The sequence below is a fragment of the Tachypleus tridentatus genome, chromosome 3 (genome assembly GCF_004210375.1).
Source record: "Tachypleus tridentatus isolate NWPU-2018 chromosome 3, ASM421037v1, whole genome shotgun sequence".
Taxonomy (NCBI): domain Eukaryota; kingdom Metazoa; phylum Arthropoda; class Merostomata; order Xiphosura; family Limulidae; genus Tachypleus; species Tachypleus tridentatus.
Window position 1 is genome coordinate 117,323,065 of NC_134827.1, and position 24,081 is coordinate 117,347,145.

Below are 24,081 nucleotides of genomic sequence, written 5' to 3' on the forward strand. Positions count from 1 at the left end.
AACATCCAGATATTAAGTAGGGAAACAAATATAAACAAATGTAAAATCAAAGAAGCCCTACTTATACAACTAAAACCAACATAAAGGAACACCTTTATACCTATACTATTAATAACTTACATCTAACTGCAACGCCCCCTACAATTCCGTACCCGTTTATACTCTCGTTCCTAAGACATGTGTCCGTCAACGGTCACATTCAAACTCTCTCTTTCTTAACCTGAAGATGACGTAGGAAGGTCGAAACGTTGTTCTCTCCTTATCAATAAAAGTGTTAATACCAATACCAGCTGTTCTGAGATACGTTTTTATTTCAGGCAGGTTTCTCGTCATCAACGATTACCTACAACTTAACCCAGAAATCGCTGAAGTGCTGTTAAGTGCCGTTGGTTTTTTGAGGAATCCACAGAATAAACACGGTGGTCTTGTAGTAGAGCTTACATATTAATGTACCCGGATGTGCTAACTAAAGAATTCAAATATCCACAGACACTTTCGAAACTTGAATATTTTTTATTCACACGTGAAATAATATTACTTATCATATATCCACACAAAGTTGATAACAGGTTTAATAAAAAAATGTTAGATTACTATAAAAGTTCACCATTATCCATAAAAAAAAATATACATAAATAAACTTTTCAACAGTTATATTTTAAGTCTGTTCCTGTTAGAAACTTACACACAGGATTATTATTATTATTATATATATAGCAGTCTGAATAATACTGGTAAACCGATAACACATCTGAAGAAAACGACTGAATATTTGGTGACCTTGAACTTTTTGATCATGTTGACGTTCACCAATAGCAACAACATCGAAACACAATTCATTCTTTCAAGACCTCATGGCCACACCCTAATCTCACTGACCGCTAAGGTACGTTACACTATTACTGTATCTCACTGACCACTGAGACACATTACAATGGTACTCCCGTCTCAGTGACCACTGAGATGCATTACAACAGTACCACCGTTTCACTGACCACGAGGGCATGTCTGTATACACATTTGTAAATGACAGGAAACCTAAAATGTTGAATCAAATAACATTTACAGTTTGAGTTTGAGCATATGACTTTCAGTCAATATCTTTTAATGTATTACAAACACTGTAAAAAAAATGTTTACATTAGTCTAACTTACAGTTTACGTATTAGGGGACAACTCGTTTTCCCCTCACGTTACTAAAATGCCACTGAACAACATGGATATACTCAGTGTCTTATATTTGTTTTGCTGTTTTTTAAATAAAGGATCGAACACCGAATTACAGCACTATAAGCCCTCGAGATTACAGAAATATAGCTATACCAATGCAAGAGAAACTATCTTTATTTTTCTACATTATGGTTTATAATATTGTACTTCGTTATTTCAAGTTCTGCTTTAGTTCCAGTTATTTTTTAAAGAACTAATAAAATAAATTTTAAATGCAGGACACACACGTGCACAAGGTAAAATATTTCGGTAAATACAAACATCTGAAATCAAGATGAAACCAAAAAAAAAAAATTAATGAGAGCTGATGAGGCTGCAGCCCCAATCTTGTAATTTTTTAAAGATACAAACAATTCCCCTTGATAAGTTCCTAAAAGATACATCAACCCCTCAAAACCTAAGCAGGCTTAATCGGCTCTCGTTGTTAGGGTTAAAACAGACGAAATAATAATAGAAAATTTTTAATAACAATGTAAAAATAAAATGTGATATATTTCAGAATCATGTAATATTGCAGTAAATATTTGTTTAATATGCATGTATTATATTTCTAATGTGATTTACATAACATTTTTATTTCACGTGTCATTGTAAGGAATACTTTTTCTGTCGATTCTACAACTGTATCATTATTTATAAAGAGCTGTCTAAATATACACAATGTAACATAGTTGTTTATCTATTATAATTAAAATTAAAGATGGCCATCATAATACTCAGTTTGTTGATAATCCCCACAAGGTGGCACTCTTGTCTGCACTGGTAGTGAGAATCGAAAACTCACTAGGATGCCAGCGTGCTTGGATTACTTTGTTTTTGAGTTCGGCAATTACGACGCTTGGGATTGGCTGGGAAAGGTCACCTGATGAACAATAAAAAAATAATTTATATTAACTTTTGATCAGAGCACGCTACCTGTACAGATCGTAACTAACTAAATACGTGTATATATATATGTATATAGCTGGTATTTTATTTGGTTATTTGTAGTTAAACACAAAGCTACACTACACCGCAGGTATCGAAACCTGATTTGTAACGTTATAAGCCTTAAGATTTACTGCTGAAGCTAAAATGGGGCTACACTTAATAGTATGTTTAATCATGACACCTACAATACAAATATGTTAATTAAAAACTGAGACTATTATCGTTTATTATACAGAATTAATTTCTTATCGATACATATACAACAACAACTGTCTGGCCAAAATGATACACGTAAAAAAAATTAATAATTTGATGTGGCTGAAATACTTGGAATGAAACTGATATTTGTAAAGAAGCCTAATTCAGTGGCACAGCAGTATGTCTGTGGACTTATAATGGTAAAATAGAGTTTCGATACCCGATGTGGGCAGAGCACAGACAGCCCATTGTGTAGCTTTATGCTTAATGAAAAACAATCTCAAAACAATCAACTAAAACCTCTGTTTTCTTACAAATAAAGAATTCTATTGTTTTCTGTTTTGTCTATAAAAACTCTGCACGTTATTCTGCAAATTGTCGTGTGAAAGAACTGAATGACCCCATCAGCTCTTCTAGTTTCAAAATTACTTGTTACTGTTATAACCAAGGCTATATCCGAGCCACTAAGAGAAAGTTGTTAGCTCATGTGTAAAAAGTCGAGTTTGCTTGCACCACGTTGTTCTAAGGTCCTAGCAAGGGTCAATGAGAAACAGTCTTATGTTCGTACATATTCTCGGTGTCTGGTACCCGATCAGTTATCAACAAACTTGGGTTCAGTTTCTAGTGTCTGATTAGTTATTAGTCACTTTCAGAAAACGCCACCTAGATGTGACTCACCTTGCATATCAGATAAGATCACCTTCTTATCGAACGATCCAGTAAGCAAATAATAAGCTTTGGGCGAGAATCGAACGGTCCTGATTTCGGCGGTATGCGGTTGGAAACATTGGATAACCTTCTTACCAGTGAGGTCATATAGCATACACGTGGAGTTCTGGTGGCCGGAGACCAGCAGTCGACCTGAGGGGTCAACACAAACTGTACAAACCGAACTCCCTGAAAAATAACATAACGTCGTTGTTCTATTAAAGATTATTATCTTTTTAAACTGTAAGAAATATCAAATATTACATAAACATTATTTTTGTTACCGATATACGATGTTAAAAAAAATCCTTTGTAAAGTCAAATTAGCACAAAGATACGAAACACCACAACCAGGTGCACGTTCGAAATATGGACCTTTCGTCTTTTTAAGGTTTGCCCCTCAAGGAGAAAGGTTGAACCTTTCGAAAGCGCCCGATTACAGGGTTTCGATTTTTTTATTCTCATCATTGAATTTAATAGTCAACTTTGCATTATTAACATATATGTTTACTACAAATATTATGAGTACATTTTGAAAAGATGTGTGATAGAACTTGGTGATAGTTAAACATTTTCCGAAGTGTGATATAAGAGCTACATTATTTCATTCTGTGATACCTGTCCACGATGTCTTAAGGGCCACCTCCTGGTGGCTAAGCGGCAAGTCTAAAGACCTATAATGCTTTACAATACTTTCTGCGATATCCGTTAGGGGGATAAGAAGTCCCCACAATAAGAAATCTTTTGATACCTTCTGTGATATCCGTAAGGGGGATAAGAAGCCTCCAAAGTAAAATATATTTTGATACCTTCTGTGATATCCGTTAGGGGAATAAGAAGTCCCCACAGTAAAAGATATTTTGATATCTTCTGTGATATCCGTAAGGGAGATACAAAGCCTCCACAATAAGAGATATTTTGATACCTTCTGTGATATCCGTAAGGGAAATAAGAAGTCCCCACAATAAGAAATATTTTGATACCTTCTGTGATATCCGGTTTCCTGAATAAAATAATTTTATTTTTTACACGAATGACGTATCCTTTTTTTAATTAATAATTAATTCTGTAAAAGAACGAGATATACCATCTACTAGTCCTAAATTAGTATAAATATAACACCATCTTATTGTCTTCCCATTCAGCGATGAGATGGATCAGGTGTTATCTGAACAACTTGGTCACACAACTATGCTCTGTTAAATTCGAACAAAACTATTAGCGCCCCTAATTTAGAAGTGATAGAAAAGGTAACTAACTAATCAAAAACACCCATCGGGCTAACAGTGAGATTGACCAACACATTATAACGTTCTAAGACTGATAGGGTGGGTATTTTCGGTAAAAGCGATTCAAACCCGCAACCCGGAGATTCCGAATAGTTTGTTTTTGTTTTTGAACTTCGCGCAAAGCTACACGAGGGCTATCTGTGCTAGCCCTCCCTAATTTAGCAGTGTAAGACTAGAGGGAAGGCAGCTAACCCTCACCACCCATCGCCAACTCTTGGGCTACTCTTTTACCAATGAATATTAGGATTGATCGTACATTATAACGACCCCACGGCTGAAAGGGCGAGCATGTTTGTTGCGACGGGGATTCGAACGAGTGACCTTCATATTACGAGTCGAACGCCTTAACCCACCTGGCCATACCGGGCCGATTCCGAATGGAACTTCCTAATATAACACGAACAGAATACATTCCAGTTAACACATTAATACTCGAACTGACCGGTAGTTTTTGTATCTTCCATATAATGGAAGGATACTTGTTTGTTTGTTTTGGAATTTCGCACAAAGCTACACGAGGGCTATCTGTGCTAGCCGTCCCTAATTTAGCAGTGTAAGACTAGAGGGAAGGCAGCTAGTCATCACCACCCACCGCCAACTCTTGAGCTACTCTTTTACCAACGAATAGTGGGATTGACCGTCACATTATACACCCCCACGGCTGGGAGGGCGAGCATGTTTAGCGCGACGCGGTCGCGAACCAGCGACCCTCGGATTACGAGTCGCACGCCTTACGCGCTTGGCCATGCCAGGCCCTGGAAGGATACATCATATCGAATCCTCAAATTATATCGTATGGAAAAGTTTTACGTTTTTTATCTGTTCCAAAATTCCGTATAAGGAAGGAACTAACCAAAACATTGAGTGAAATTAAAAATTTATTTAGATCCTAAGACTAATTACTAGGACTAATTACTAAGACTAATTGTAATAGTGATGGTATTCGTGTATAAATTCTCACAGTAAAGCTCCTTGTTTAAAAGTTAAATACTAAAGAGTTCATGGATAATAAAAACTCTTTTTAAATTTCCCGATTTTAAAAACAATCTTTTTTATTTTTTAACTCGGCAATTTTTTTCTATTTGATATCTCTGTCAACTGCTGAATTCATCATGATGATGGATATATATAATTTAATTTCTTAGTTGTCAGGCGAATTTACACATCAATAGAGAAGTTGAAAATAATAATGTCCTTGTTGTCCACCACAGAAATATTGAGCACTTAAATACAAAACATAAGTGTATTCGTGCAATTACTCAATAATACAAGTGGCTTGTGTTTTATCCTGTTACCATAGTAACACATTCAAATGTTTTATCCTGTTACTATGGTAGCATATTCAAATAAAGAAAGCTACCAGCTTTCAGCGTCTACATCTTATTTAGGTCGCATAGCAACCAAATAAACAAAAAGAACAGTAGATTTCGGCGAGCACCTCTTATTTTGTTGTTGCTAAACATAAAACGAGTCAATAAGCTGTCTGTATTTACTTACCCATTGCACTCAAACGTCCCGCTGAGTTAACAGGATGCTATTTTGTTGCTATAGTAACCAGTTAAAAAATAACAGCACGTTTCAGCATGTACACTTTTGTGCTGTTACCACAGTTTAACATAAACTAGTAACACGTATTTAGTCTGTTACCATAGTAACAAGTTAAACTTCCAGAATGTATAACTAGGCTACAACTTCAGTAGAGCAGTTTAATTTTATCTTTCATTTTCGCATAAAAAAAAAACAACTATTTGATAATTAAGAAAATTTTAGAGTTACTTTTGGTATATACTGAAACGATTTGACGATTCTTCCAAGGAGCTTTTCGTTTCGCTTTGTTTAAGTAAAACGAACTGCAAATATTGCAGGTGAAAACACCGAGCAATAAATAAAGCTTTCTCACCTGGTCCAGTACCGGAAGTTGATGGAGCGGATATGACGTCAACGCAGCCTCTGGATCGTAGGTCCCATAGACGAATCGTTCTGTCGTGAGATCCACTGACAAACATGGCTCCACCCCAGGTGTAAAGTGATAGAATTGTACCTGTTATTTGATATTCGTTTAGGTAGTTATTTATTTAAAACAACGATGAATAAACTTCCTACAAGATACGTGAAGTATTTCTGCAACAGACAGAAACTATTTTATTTCACACACACACCTAGAAAAATATCTTCAGAACTACAACACTCCATTACGACATTGCTCATTGTCTATTTATTAATATAATATAAGCACAACTTCATAAGAATAAAATTATAATTTTGTTATCATTACATACAGAACTGCAAATAATCATGGATGAAAGAATGATAAAATACAATTACTGTACCAGGTACAATCACGTGTCAATTGTTTGCGCTATTAATCTCTGCGAGTCATCCAACTAATCAGACAGTGACACGTGGCCATAATAGTCATAAAAACAAAGCCAATGATACTATTCCCAGAGGATGATGATGCATTTATGGTTCTTACTAGAATTCTTGTAAGAATCAAAGTGATAGCTGATGAAGACTACTCCTTGTGATAGATTGAGGCAAAATGTCATGTTTCATTAGAAGATGTAAGAAAACAATAGGATCAGGGAAGATGAAAGCAGGTGCTATTTACTGGTGAATCCAAATTTACCAAGTATAAATTGTTTAGCAGCAATAAACTATGGGGTTTTTTTGTATAGTAAAGAGCATCAAGGCAAACGTATAACGTCTATAATAAAGCATACTGAGGGACCAATATAAGTGTGTGCTGCATCACACCTAATTTTGGAAATCAATGTAAAATTGATGGCACCCTGACTGCCGACAGGTACAGAATGATCTTTTTACCAAGTAGTCATCTCAAGCACGTAAACGAATACGGAAAAATGATAGCTGAACGATGAAAATGTGGCCGTTCGCTTACAAACATGAAGTGATCTTCCCAAACAAACTACATGAATATTAGTAAAGTTATATGAAAAATTAGGTGATTCAATGGCAGTCAAACAACATGGCTGAATTGTGAGGATTGATATAAATCATCTGGAAAAAATATTTTAGAATCGTAGTTTAAAACAAATACTACTGCATTGTAAAATTGATCAAATTATTCACTTTACTTTTATATTATCTATAATAATGTATTTTAATAATGATAAATTAACCATTAAGTTATAATTACCCATTTTTGCAACACTTACAAATGTTTGTCTATAATTGTTTCTAATACAACATATGGCAAAGGAATATTGTTAGCACCACTGTTATTGTATACTATACGTTTGTTACCAATAAGTACAATATAAAGTAAACTTTCACTTAGCCTTCTAAATTTATGTTTGAGAAAAAAAGAAACTGTTATTTAGTTAGTCCAGAAATTGAAACAGAATGTTAGCAATGAGAGGTCGTTATAACAAGGCTCGGAAACGTGTTGTTCTTTTGGGAAATTATCCTTTGTAGTTTAAAGATTTTTTTTTTTTGGGGGGGGGAGATTAGTATCCATTAAATAAGAGGCGTCAAGTGGTGGAAAGTGGGGGTCGTTGAATAATTTGTAATTGTTTAATGATTGTAACTAGGCTTGTGCCTGTGGCTTTAACCTAAAGTTGAGACTGACCGCAATGTCCAGTAAAGGTCTGGAATGTCGTTCCTGTTTCACAGTCGGTTATGAAAATTTTGTTGTCCAAGGATCCGCCACTGATTAGCAAGTTGGATCGGTTACTCAGGTCTTCCATAAAACACAAGTCTCGTACAGTTCCTTTATGCACAGTTAGCTTTCCAACGACACCTGTGGGTCAATAATAGAACCATAACAACACTTGTGTGGCAGTAACAAAACAATAAAACACAGTTTTTGAAATATGATTTTTTTGTTCGGGTTATCTAATCACTTTCTACATAAAAGATGGTTATTTCTTAAAATTGGTACTCCATCTAAGAGGAAGTTCATGTACTTCAAACTTGGCCATTTTTGGAGTACTACCCTTTTGTTACTGCCTTTTTACTGTAGTCTTTGTTGGATTCTATATTCATAAAATGCCAGTTTGTTTATAGTACGTTTATGACCTTTCGAAAGCCGTATTTCCATAAAACCGAAACGAGTATCTTATATTGGATTTTAGTATATATTTTCAGACTTATAGCCCCCAAGGTTTAGTATTAAATTAGTTATAAAGAGACTATTTTCCCCAACGAATAACTTATTGTAATGAAGATCTGAGAGTTATCTTTCAAAGTTACCTAAACACAGAGAAATGTTTTTCATTGGCTCAGTCTGAAAGCTAGTGGTGCAAAATTTGTGACTTCGATACCCGGTGTGGGAACAGGACATTGTTTAGTTGTTGTTTTCTTAGATACAAGAATAATTCTTTCGAGATAGAACGTAATCGTTTGTCAAAAATTAATTGTTTACTGTATACTTATTTAATTTTTAACAAACGGTTGAATTGTCACTTAAACATATAAATTGGTTTTATGTCATCAAATTAAACGCTAAAGAATTTTCATCTGTACCAGTTCCTACGTGGATCGTATTTTAGACGAATGTAAAAGATATTTGAGTTCCAAATAAAAATAAAAAAGAATCGACATTCAAGTTTCGATTATATAACACAACGAATTTAAAGCTTTTATAAACAGAAATTCTGCGGATACAGACACTGATAAAACTATATTTATTAAAACTCTCAACTAAAGAAGTTCCATTGAAGCCCTCATTTCAAAGATATAAAAAGTTTGTTACGAAGGAAGTTTGGAAGTAAATATATTCGATACTTTATTTAGGGGATTCTAGAGAAACGTTTGTTTGTTGGATTTCGGACAAAGCTATACGAGTTCTAGCGATCTCTCAATTTGAAGTAATAGACTAGAGAAAAGGCTGGTAGTCAACATACCCACCGCAATCTTTTATATTACTCTAACTGAACAATGGGATTAACCGTCACAGTATAACGCCCTTACGCCTGACAAGGCAAGCAAGTTCGGCAATGGGTTTGGAGTCCGTGGCCCACAGAATGAGTCAAGTGCCCTAACCATCACGCCAAGCCAAGCCGTAAGGAATTAGAACCAATAACTAAGAATGGTTCTTTAGAATGAAAACTAAGTCATTAATTAAGAGATTGAGGGAAAATAATAGAACCACTAGAAAGGAAGAATGTGAGACTTTTACTTAGGGGATTCGACAGGAACATGTAGAACCCATAGAAAGGGGAATGTACGAAAACATTTAAGACTTTACTTAGGAATTCGACATAAACATGTAGAATCCATAGAAAGGGGAACGTATGAAAACATTTAAGACTTTTACTTAGGGAATTCGACAGGAACATGTAGAATCCATAGAAAAGGGGAACGTATGAAAACATTTAAGACTTTTACTTAGGGGATTCAACGGGAACATGTAGAACCCATAGAAAAGGAAAATATGTGAAAACATTTAAGACTTTACTTAGGGATTCGACAGGAACATGTAGAACCCATAGAAAAGAGGAATGTATGAAAACATTTAAGACACTAACCTAGGATATTCGACAAAGCTATGTCAGATACCACATAAAAGGAGATTCTACGAAAAACTTTGAATATTCTAACTTATGGGATTAGCTAAAAACCTCTAATTTCTAAATTATTAAAACAAGTTGTTAACAAATCGATTCAGTTCTTATGTAAAACGACACGAAACTCTTAGTGACGTCATTTGAATCGTCTTCGTTACACTGAAAATGTATTTACCCTCAACATTGCAGAGTTCTTGATTGAATCTTGTCAGCTTGATTGTCTTGTCATTGGAACCTGTCGCCAGAAGATCACCTGTTCCATTCCAGGCCAGACAGTAGATGGACCCCTCGTGATGTCTCATCCTCTTCAGCAAGACTGCCGGTTCATGAGTCTCATAGTTTTCACTATGTAGAACATCAAAACAAAGAAGTTAACAAGCAACAGTGCATACAGTACCGTTATAATACAACAAACAACAGTGCATACAGTACCGTTATAATACAACAAACAACAGGACGTACAGTACCGTTATAATAAAACAAACAACATGACGTACAGTACCGTTATAATACAACAAACAACAGTGCATACAGTACCGTTATAATACAACAAACAACAGAACATACAGTACCGTTATAATACAACAAACAACAGTACATAAAGTACCGTTAAAATACAACAAACAACAGTACATAAAGTACCGTTATAATACAACAAACAACAGGACATACAGTACCGTTATAATACAACAAACAACAGGACATACAGTACCGTTAAAATACAACAAACAACAGTACATACAGTACCGTTATAATACAACAAACAACAGTGCATACAGTACCGTTATAATACAACAAACAACAGGACGTACAGTACCGTTATAATACAACAAACGACAGTACATACAGTACCGTTATAATACAACAAACAACAGGACATACAGTACCGTTTTAATACAATAAACAACAGGACATACAGTACCGTTATAATACAACAAACAACAAGACATACAGTACCGTTATAATACAACAAACAACAGGACATACAGTACCGTTATAATACAACAAACAACAGGACGTACAGTACCGTTATAATACAACAAACAACAGGACATACAGTACCGTTATAATACAACAAACAACAGGACATACAGTACCGTTATAATACAACAAACAACAGTGCATACAGTACCGTTATAATACAACAAACAACAGGACATACAGTACCGTTAGAATACAACAAACAACAGGACATACAGTACCGTTAGAATACAACAAACAACAGAACGTACAGTACCGTTAGAATACAACAAACAACAGGACGTACAGTACCGTTATAATACAACAAACAACAGAACATACAGTACCGTTATAATACAACAAACAACAGAACATACAGTACCGTTATAATACAACAAACAACAGGACGTACAGTACCGTTATAATACAACAAACAACAGGACGTACAGTACCGTTATAATACAACAAACAACAGGACGTACAGTACCATTATAATACAACAAACAACAGGACGTACAGTACCGTTATAATACAACAAACAACAGTGCATACAGTACCGTTATAATACAACAAACAACAGAACATACAGTACCGTTATAATACAACAAACAACATTACATACAGTACCGTTATAATACAACAAACAACAGTGCATACAGTACCGTTATAATACAACAAACAACAGGACATACAGTACCGTTATAATACAACAAACAACAGGACATACAGTACCGTTATAATACAACAAAAAACAGGACATACAGTACCGTTATAATACAACAAAAAACAGGACATACAGTACCGTTATAATACAACAAACAACAGTACATACAGTACCGTTATAATACAACAAACAACAGGACATACAGTACCGTTATAATACAACAAACAACAGGACGTACAGTACCGTTATAATACAACAAACAACAGGACATACAGTACCGTTATAATACAACAAACAACAGGACATACAGTACCGTTATAATACAACAAAAAACAGGACATACAGTACCGTTATAATACAACAAACAACAGTACATACAGTACCGTTATAATACAACAAACAACAGGACGTACAGTACCGTTATAATACAACAAACAACAGGACGTACAGTACCGTTATAATACAACAAACAACAGGACGTACAGTACCGTTATAATACAACAAACAACAGGACGTACAGTACCGTTATAATACAACAAACAACAGGACGTACAGTACCGTTATAATACAACAAACAACAGTGCATACAGTACCCTTATAATACAACAAACAACAGTGCATACAGTACCGTTATAATACAACAAACAACAGGACATACAGTACCGTTATAATACAACAAACAACAGGACATACAGTACCGTTATAATACAACAAATAACAGGACATACAGTACCGTTATAATACAACAAACAACAGGACGTACAGTACCGTTATAATACAACAAACAACAGTGCATACAGTACCGTTATAATACAACAAACAACAGTACATAAAGTACCGTTATAATACAACAAACAACAGGACGTACAGTACCGTTATAATACAACAAATAACAGGACGTACAGTACCGTTATAATACAACAAACAACAGTGCATACAGTACCCTTATAATACAACAAACAACAGTGCATACAGTACCGTTATAATACAACAAACAACAGGACATACAGTACCGTTATAATACAACAAACAACAGGACGTACAGTACCGTTATAATACAACAAATAACAGGACATACAGTACCGTTATAATACAACAAACAACATGACGTACAGTACCGTTATAATACAACAAACAACAGTGCATACAGTACCGTTATAATACAACAAACAACAGTACATAAAGTACCGTTATAATACAACAAACAACAGGACGTACAGTACCGTTATAATACAACAAATAATAGGACGTACAGTACCGTTATAATACAACAAACAACAGTGCATACAGTACCGTTATAATACAACAAACAACAGTGCATACAGTACCGTTATAATACAACAAAAAACAGGACATACAGTACCGTTATAATACAACAAACAACAGGACGTACAGTACCGTTATAATACAACAAACAACAGAACATACAGTACCGTTATAATACAACAAACAACAGAACATACAGTACCGTTATAATACAACAAACAACAGGACGTACAGTACCGTTATAATACAACAAATGTTGGTACATACAGTACCGTTATAATACAACAAACAGGACATACAGTACCGTTATAATACAACAAATGTTGGTACATACAGTACCGTTATAATACAACAAACAACAGGACGTACAGTACCGTTATAATACAACAAACAACAGAACATACAGTACCGTTATAATACAACAAACAACAGAACATACAGTACCGTTATAATACAACAAACAACAGGACGTACAGTACCGTTATAATACAACAAACAACAGGACGTACAGTACCGTTATAATACAACAAACAACAGGACGTACAGTACCGTTATAATACAACAAACAACAGGACGTACAGTACCGTTATAATACAACAAACAACAGGACGTACAGTACCGTTATAATACAACAAACAACAGGACGTACAGTACCGTTATAATACAACAAACAACAGGACGTACAGTACCGTTATAATACAACAAACAACAGTGCCTACAGTACCGTTATAATACAACAAACGACAGTGCATACAGTACCGTTATAATACAACAAACAACAGGACGTACAGTACCGTTATAATACAACAAACAACAGGACGTACAGTACCGTTATAATACAACAAACAACAGGACATACAGTACCGTTATAATACAACAAACAACAGGACATACAGTACCGTTATAATACAACAAACAACAGGACATACATTACCGTTAGAATACAACAAACAACAGGACATACAGTACCGTTATAATACAACAAACAACAGGACGTACAGTACCGTTATAATACAACAAACAACAGTACATACAGTACCGTTATAATACAACAAACGACAGTGCATACAGTACCGTTATAATACAACAAACGACAGTGCATACAGTACCGTTATAATACAACAAACGACAGTGCATACAGTACCGTTATAATACAACAAACAACAGTACATACAGTACCGTTATAATACAACAAACGACAGTGCATACAGTACCGTTATAATACAACAAACGACAGTGCATACAGTACCGTTATAATACAACAAACAACAGGACGTACAGTACGGTTACAATACAAACAACAGGACATACAGTACCGTTATAACACAACAAACAACAGTGCATACAGTACCGTTATAATACAACAAACAACAGTGCATACAGTACCGTTATAATACAACAAACAACAGGACATACAGTACCGTTATAATACAACAAACAACAGGACGTACAGTACCGTTAGAATACAACAAACAACAGTGCACACAGTACCGTTAGAATACAACAAACAACAGTGCACACAGTACCGTTATAATACAACAAACAACAGTGCACACAATACCGTTAGAATACAACAAACAGTGCACACAGTACCGTTAGAATACAACAAACAACAGTACATAAAGTACCGTTATAATACAACAAACAACAGGACGTACAGTACCGTTATAATACAACAAACAACAGGACGTACAGTACCGTTATAATACAACAAACAACAGGACGTACAGTACCGTTATAATACAACAAACAACAGGACGTACAGTACCGTTATAATACAACAAACAACAGGACGTACAGTACCGTTATAATACAACAAACAACAGGACGTACAGTACCGTTATAATACAACAAATAACAGGACGTACAATACCGTTATAATACAACAAACAACAGTACATAAAGTACCGTTATAATACAACAAACAACAGTACATACAGTACCGTTATAATACAACAAATAACAGGACATACAGTACCGTTATAATACAACAAATAACAGGACATACAGTACCGTTATAATACAACAAACAACAGTGCATACAGTACCGTTATAATACAACAAACAACAGGACGTACAGTACCGTTATAATACAACAAATAACAGGACGTACAGTACCGTTATAATACAACAAACAACAGTGCATACAGTACCGTTATAATACAACAAACAACAGTGCATACAGTACCGTTATAATACAACAAACAACAGGACATACAGTACCGTTATAATACAACAAAAAACAGGACATACAGTACCGTTATAATACAACAAACAACAGGACGTACAGTACCGTTATAATACAACAAACAACAGAACATACAGTACCGTTATAATACAACAACAGAACATACAGTACCGTTATAATACAACAAACAACAGGACGTACAGTACCGTTATAATACAACAAACAACAGTACATACAGTACCGTTATAATACAATAAACAGTGCATACAGTACCGTTATAATACAACAAATAACAGGACATACAGTACCGTTATAATACAACAAACAACAGTGCATACAGTACCGTTATAATACAACAAACAACAGGACGTACAGTACCGTTATAATACAACAAATAACAGGACGTACAGTACCGTTATAATACAACAAACAACAGTGCATACAGTACCGTTATAATACAACAAACAACAGTGCATACAGTACCGTTATAATACAACAAACAACAGGACATACAGTACCGTTATAATACAACAAAAAACAGGACACACAGTACCGTTATAATACAACAAACAACAGGACGTACAGTACCGTTATAATACAACAAACAACAGAACATACAGTACCGTTATAATACAACAACAGAACATACAGTACCGTTATAATACAACAAACAACAGGACGTACAGTACCGTTATAATACAACAAACAACAGGACGTACAGTACCGTTATAATACAACAAACAACATGACGTACAGTACCGTTATAATACAACAAACAACAGTGCATACAGTACCGTTATAATACAACAAACAACAGTACATAAAGTACCGTTATAATACAACAAACAACAGGACATACAGTACCGTTATAATACAACAAACAACAGGACATACAGTACCGTTATAATACAACAAACAACAGGACATACAGTACCGTTATAATACAACAAACAACAGGACATACAGTACCGTTATAATACAACAAACAACAGGACATACAGTACCGTTATAATACAACAAACAACAGGACGTACAGTACCGTTATAATACAACAAACAACAGGACCTACAGTACCGTTATAATACAACAAACAACAGGACATACAGTACCGTTATAATACAACAAACAACAGGACGTACAGTACCGTTATAATACAACAAACAACAGTGCATACAGTACCGTTATAATACAACAAACAACAGGACGTACAGTACCGTTATAATACAACAAACAACAGTACATACAGTACCGTTATAATACAACAAACAACAGGACATACAGTACCGTTATAATACAACAAACAACAGGACATACAGTACCGTTATAATACAACAAACAACAGTGCATACAGTACCGTTATAATACAACAAACAACAGGACATACAGTACCGTTATAATACAACAAACAACAGGACGTACAGTACCGTTATAATACAACAAACAACAGGACATACAGTACCGTTATAATACAACAAACAACAGTGCATACAGTACCGTTATAATACAACAAACAACAGGACATACAGTAACGTTATAATACAACAAAGAACAGGACATACAGTACCGTTACAATACAACAAACAACAGGACGTACAGTACCGTTAGAATACAACAAACAACAGGACGTACAGTACCGTTATAATACAACAAACAACAGTGCATACAGTACCGTTATAATACAACAAACAACAGTGCATACAGTACCGTTATAATACAACAAACAACAGGACATTCAGTACCGTTATAATACAACAAAAAACAGGACATACAGTACCGTTATAATACAACAAACAACAGGACGTACAGTACCGTTATAATACAACAAACAACAGAACATACAGTACCGTTATAATACAACAACAGAACATACAGTACCGTTATAATACAACAAACAACAGGACGTACAGTACCGTTATAATACAACAAACAACAGTACATACAGTACCGTTATAATACAATAAACAGTGCATACAGTACCGTTATAATACAACAAATAACAGGACATACAGTACCGTTATAATACAACAAACAACAGTGCATACAGTACCGTTATAATACAACAAACAACAGGACGTACAGTACCGTTATAATACAACAAATAACAGGACGTACAGTACCGTTATAATACAACAAACAACAGTGCATACAGTACCGTTATAATACAACAAACAACAGTGCATACAGTACCGTTATAATACAACAAACAACAGGACATACAGTACCGTTATAATACAACAAAAAACAGGACATACAGTACCGTTATAATACAACAAACAACAGGACGTACAGTACCGTTATAATACAACAAACAACAGAACATACAGTACCGTTATAATACAACAACAGAACATACAGTACCGTTATAATACAACAAACAACAGGACGTACAGTACCGTTATAATACAACAAATGTTGGTACATACAGTACCGTTATAATACAACAAACAGGACATACAGTACCGTTATAATACAACAAATGTTGGTACATACAGTACCGTTATAATACAACAAACAACAGTGCATACAGTACCGTTATAATACAACAAACAACAGGACGTACAGTACCGTTATAATACAACAAACAACATGACGTACAGTACCGTTATAATACAACAAACAACATGACGTACAGTACCGTTATAATACAACAAACAACAGTGCATACAGTACCGTTATAATACAACAAACAACAGTACATAAAGTACCGTTATAATACAACAAACAACAGGACATACAGTACCGTTATAATACAACAAACAACAGGACATACAGTACCGTTATAATACAACAAACAACAGGACATACAGTACCGTTATAATACAACAAACAACAGGACATACAGTACCGTTATAATACAACAAACAACAGGACATACAGTACCGTTATAATACAACAAACAACAGGACATACAGTACCGTTATAATACAACAAACAACAGTACATACAGTACCGTTATAATACAACAAACAACAGGACGTACAGTACCGTTATAATACAACAAACAACAGTACATACAGTACCGTTATAATACAACAAACAACAGGACATACAGTACCGTTATAATACAACAAACAACAGGACGTACAGTACCGTTATAATACAACAAACAACAGTACATACAGTACCGTTATAATACAACAAACAACAGGACATACAGTACCGTTATAATACAACAAACAACAGAACCTACAGTACCGTTATAATACAACAAACAACAGGACATACAGTACCGTTATAATACAACAAACAACAGGACGTACAGTACCGTTATAATACAACAAACAACAGGACGTACAGTACCGTTATAATACAACAAACAACAGTGCATACAGTACCGTTATAATACAACAAACAACAGGACGTACAGTACCGTTATAATACAACAAACAACAGTACATACAGTACCGTTATAATACAACAAACAACAGTGCATACAGTACCGTTATAATACAACAAACAACAGGACATACAGTACCGTTATAATACAACAAACAACAGGACGTACAGTACCGTTATAATACAACAAACAACAGGACATACAGTACCGTTATAATACAACAAACAACAGTGCATACAGTACCGTTATAATACAACAAACAACAGGACATACAGTAACGTTATAATACAACAAAGAACAGGACATACAGTACCGTTAGAATACAACAAACAACAGGACGTACAGTACCGTTAGAATACAACAAACAACAGGACGTACAGTACCGTTATAATACAACAAACAACAGAACATACAGTTCCGTTATAATACAACAAACAACAGAACATACAGTACCGTTATAATACAACAAACAACAGGACGTACAGTACCGTTATAATACAACAAACAACAGTGCATACAGTACCGTTATAATACAACAAACGACAGTGCATACAGTACCGTTATAATACAACAAACAACAGGACGTACAGTACCGTTATAATACAACAAACAACAGGACATACAGTACCGTTATAATACAACAAACAACAGTGCATACAGTACCGTTAGAATACAACAAACAACAGGACATACAGTACCGTTAGAATACAACAAACAACAGGACATACAGTACCGTTAGAATACAACAAACAACAGGACATACAGTACCGTTAGAATACAACAAACAACAGGACGTACAGTAGCGTTATAATACAACAAACAACAGGACGTACAGTAGCGTTATAATACAACAAACAACAGGACGTACAGTACCGTTATAATACAACAAACAACAGGACGTACAGTACAGTTATAATACAACAAACAACAGGACGTACAGTACCGTTATAATACAACAAACGACAGTGCATACAGTACCGTTATAATACAACAAACAACAGGACGTACAGTACCGTTATAATACAAACAACAGGACATACAGTACCGTTATAACACAACAAACAACAGTGCATACAGTACCGTTATAATACAACAAACAACAGTGCATACAGTACCGTTATAATACAACAAACAACAGGACGTACAGTACCGTTATAATACAACAAACAACAGTGCATACAGTACCGTTATAATACAACAAACAACAGGACATACAGTACCGTTATAATACAACAAACAACAGGACATACAGTACCGTTATAATACAACAAACAACAGGACGTACAGTACCGTTAGAATACAACAAACAACAGTGCACACAGTACCGTTAGAATACAACAAACAACAGTGCACACAGTACCGTTATAATACAACAAACAACAGTGCACACAGTACCGTTAGAATACAACAAACAACAGTGCATACAGTACCGTTAGAATGCAACAAACAACAGTGCATACAGTACCGTTATAATACAACAAACAACAGGACATAAAGTACCGTTATAATACAACAAAGAACAGGACGTACAGTACCGTTATAATACAACAAACAACAGGACGTACAGTACCGTTATAATACAACAAACAACAGGACGTACAGTACCGTTATAATACAACAAACAACAGGACGTACAGTACCGTTATAATACAACAAACAACAGGACGTACAGTACCGTTATAATACAACAAACAACAGGACGTACAATACCGTTATAATACAACAAACAACAGTACATAAAGTACCGTTATAATACAACAAACAACAGTACATACAGTACCGTTATAATACAATAAACAGTGCATACAGTACCGTTATAATACAACAAATAACAGGACATACAGTACCGTTATAATACAACAAACAACAGTGCATACAGTACCGTTATAATACAACAAACAACAGGACGTACAGTACCGTTATAATACAACAAACAGTGCATACAGTACCGTTATAATACAACAAACAACAGTACATATAGTACCGTTATAATACAACAAACAACAGGACGTACAGTACCGTTATAATACAACAAACAACAGGACATAAAGTACCGTTATAATACAACAAACAGTGCATACAGTTCCGTTATAATACAACAAACAGTGCATACAGTTCCGTTATAATACAACAAACAGTGCATACAGTTCCGTTATAATAAAACAAACAACAGTGCATACAGTTCTGTTATAATACAAGAAACAACAGTACATACAATGTTTGTGTGCACGGTACTGTTGTAATAAAACAAACCTCAGTTCATGTAGTTTAGGGTAGGCACAAATTCGCAAGGTTTTCGAGTTACCCCCACATGTATAAAATCGTCCACTCGGATGAAACTCGACAGTTCTGATGACCTCGTCATCTTCTAGTCTGGCGACTGGAATAAACTTAGATTTTGGTTTTGTGTCTTTCTCTCCGTTCTGTGTGTTAGTTTCTGGTCCATGCTGTAACGACACACAAAAATAGACAAATACTGCAACAACATATTTTAAAATCCCTAGTGCTGAACACTAGAAATAATTAAATTATAATTAATTAAAACACTTATTAATTTCCCAAAATATGTCTGTCAAGAACAGTGACTGTATGTCTTAAGACACCTAAGAAACGAGTGCTTTTAAAATTAACCATTATTTCTTTATCAAGAAAGTCAATGACCTTAAATAATGAGTAAAACCGACCAAAAATACCTTTATCTCATTAATCTAATGTCTGTTTATTTCAGAAATTCCTGTAATGCATGTCTTTTTTTTTTTTTTTCGCCAAAGTAACTCGAGGTCTATCTGCGCTAGCCTCCCCTAATTTAGTAGTAATGTACGAGCTATTCTTTACCAACTAACCAACCATCACGTTATAAAATTTTCATAGCTGACAGAGAGAGATGTCTGGTGACGGGATTCGAACCTGCGACTTGTAGATTACGAGTTTAACGCCCTAGTCACCAGACCTTCACGTAAAGCAACGAAAGGCTTATCTGAATCTGTGATGTTGGAAGTGGTTTATTCGAGTGCTGTAAGTGCCTTAATGTGTAACTTACAAACAAAAACATAATATTCTGTTTGGAAAGTTCTTCAGATATATTCAAAGTATTTTCATCCTACAAGTAACTTTATGATGTTCAAATATTTTATTTTCTACCACAGATTTGTTTCAACTGGAATAGACAATTTTCTCTCTGTCAATATATATCTCTGTATGTGCGTGTGTGCTCTAAGGTTTAACTTTGAACTGTCAACTTTGACATTAATACTTCGATGGATGATCACGAAGGAGATTAATCGGGTAAAATGTTTCGCTCTTGCAACCATTACTATACAACAGCCTTCTGACAGTCCACGTACGAGTTTTCTGTTTTCACTGTACAGGCCCAATCGAAAAACTCCAGTGGCCACCAGTTGTCGCTGTATAGCATGCTTTAACTCTTTGCAATGAAACTGATTATCCAATCAGAAATAACTTATATGAAGTCACTTTCAAGACTTAAAAGTTATACAGCAGCATATGAATATATCACATTACCTTTTATTGAGTTTCTTCTACTGGCGAGTTAGTAGAACACAGTAGATATCGAACCCCGATTTTTAACGTTATAAGCTCCCTGACTTACCATTGAACCATGATAAAGCACCATAAATTACTGTGAATATATTATCTTATTACCCACAATTTGCCCCGATAAATTTTAAAGTGGAAGAATCCCCACAGTTTGTAAATAAATTGTATGTATTAGGAAAAAACACAAAAATTTACAATATGACGTCATAATGACTGTGCTGAGATAGATAAACTACCTATCACTGACGAAATGTTAAGGCTCCTATCTATCTATCTATCTTTCTGTCTGTCTATTTGTCTCTATTTGTGTAACTGTTTACTTCGACTTATCTACCTATCTGTCTGTCTGTGTTTATTTATTTGTCTCTATTTGTGTAACTGTTTACTTCGACTTTTTTACCTATCTGTCTGTCTGTCTGTCTCTGTCTGTTTGTCTGTCTGGTAGTTTTATTAAAACATTTAAACGTGCAGCAGTCGCGGGATCGAAACTCTTCTCCAAACAAGCTCACCATTTCAGCACGGAGAACGGGGGGTTGTAATGTGACAGTCAATTCCAATTCGTTAATAAAACAGTATTCCAAGAGTTGAAGGTGTGTGATGCTGATTAAGTGCCTTTCCTCAAGTCTATCTCTTCACAATTATGGACTGCTTGAATAGGAAGTCATCGAGTAGCTTTGCGCAGAATTCCACAAACAAACAAATTGACACATATATCCTATTACATGGCGGAAAATCTAGGGTAAGTCAAAACATAAGCTAAAAATAGCGCTTTAAATTAATATACAACGTGTAAAACATCATATTTTGTTGATGAAACTGAAAAAAATAAAATAAAACGGAATTATAAGCGAGTAAAAAGCTGACAAGACAAAATAGTAGCTTTGGTGATTTGTCACGCCTCGTTTCAGTACCCTAAGGGAGGTTTGGGGGGAAATAGAGCAAAACAGAGTTATGTTAAAACACTTTACAACAATAGAAATAAAGCATGACAATTTTCAGAAGGAATGTCCCGCACATTGGTTAGGAGGTATAACTGTATTTATAACATGTATATTATAAACTCAACCGACAGAGTGCGAACTGACTCTGGACGAGTATGTACGTATATGTACGCACATGAAAGCATAAAATTGTGTAAGCCTTACGTATCATTCAATAAATTAACCGCTTTATATTTTCCGCTATTCTGTTGCTATGAGACGTTTCGTGTAATAAAATAATGAGTACAATTAACGCAACAACAAATATTTTGCAGTTTCTAAGTGCTAATTATAGAACTTACGGCAAAAAACAACTAATTCGTTTGAAATCTAAATTTAGACAACACTTACTTATATAAAACCTTCAGGAAATCGTATTTATAAGAAATAAAATAAAAACTACAAGACGAAAGAAAGATTTCAGGAAGATAAGTACAGATGGCGCTTTAATCTCTCTAATTTAAATTATTTTTTTGTTTGTTTGTTTTGGAATTTCGCACAAAGCTACTCGAGGGCTATCTGTGCTAGCCGTCCCTAATTTAGCAGTGTAAGAGGGAAGGCAGCTAGTCATCACCACCCACCGCCAACTCTTGGGCTACTCTTTTACCAACGAATAGTAGGATTGACCGTCACATTATACACCCCCACGGCTGGGAGGGCGGGCGAGCATGTTTAGCGCGACGCGGGCGCGAACCCGCGACCCTCGGATTACGAGTCGCACGCCTTACGCGCTCGGCCATGCCGGGCCCTCTAATTTAAATTAACGTAATAACATCTTAATTGATCAAGCTCGCTTCTTCAAGTTTTATAAAAATCTTTTAAAATATAAAATATTTTATTTATATAAAATAATAAATAAAAAATAATAATATTTTAAATATAAAATATTTAAAATACGATAATTTGGCACATTAGAGAATAAAATATCAAAATAATGTTCTAATCGCATGAAGTGAAAACAATAAGACTAACCAACATGAGTACTGAATGTTTACAAACACCTTTGTATCCATAGATACTATGTGTAAATAGTCAATAATAGTGTTGTCTATCTCGCTTCACGCTTGAGATGTGATGCAAAATTTCAAGTGTTATACAACACAAATGAATACATTATTTATTGACATCAATTTGTTTAAGTTTTCACTTCGATAAAAAATTACAAAGATTTTTATTTTCATTGTAAAAAATAGCAACAAAAAAACAAGGTGTCGCGCTACAAACCTTCTTGTGATTAGGGTG

General features: G+C 34.8%; 1 protein-coding gene across 2 annotated transcripts in view; it reads right to left on the reverse strand.

Annotated features, from left to right (window-relative positions):
* Positions 1–493: 493 nt before the first annotated feature.
* LOC143247842 (WD repeat-containing protein 47-like) overlaps positions 494–24,081 on the reverse strand; it is a 28,569-nt gene continuing 4,981 nt past the window's right edge. For both annotated transcript variants that reach the window (XM_076496379.1, XM_076496378.1), the window contains exons 2-7: positions 20,555–20,748; positions 10,062–10,231; positions 7,948–8,118; positions 6,256–6,396; positions 3,037–3,255; positions 494–2,092 (exon numbers count right to left, since the gene is read on the reverse strand). In XM_076496379.1, the coding sequence (XP_076352494.1) occupies positions 1,947–2,092; positions 3,037–3,255; positions 6,256–6,396; positions 7,948–8,118; positions 10,062–10,231; positions 20,555–20,748 (1,041 nt within the window). In that variant the 3' untranslated portion in view covers positions 494–1,946. The remainder of the gene's footprint in view (positions 2,093–3,036; positions 3,256–6,255; positions 6,397–7,947; positions 8,119–10,061; positions 10,232–20,554; positions 20,749–24,081) is intronic.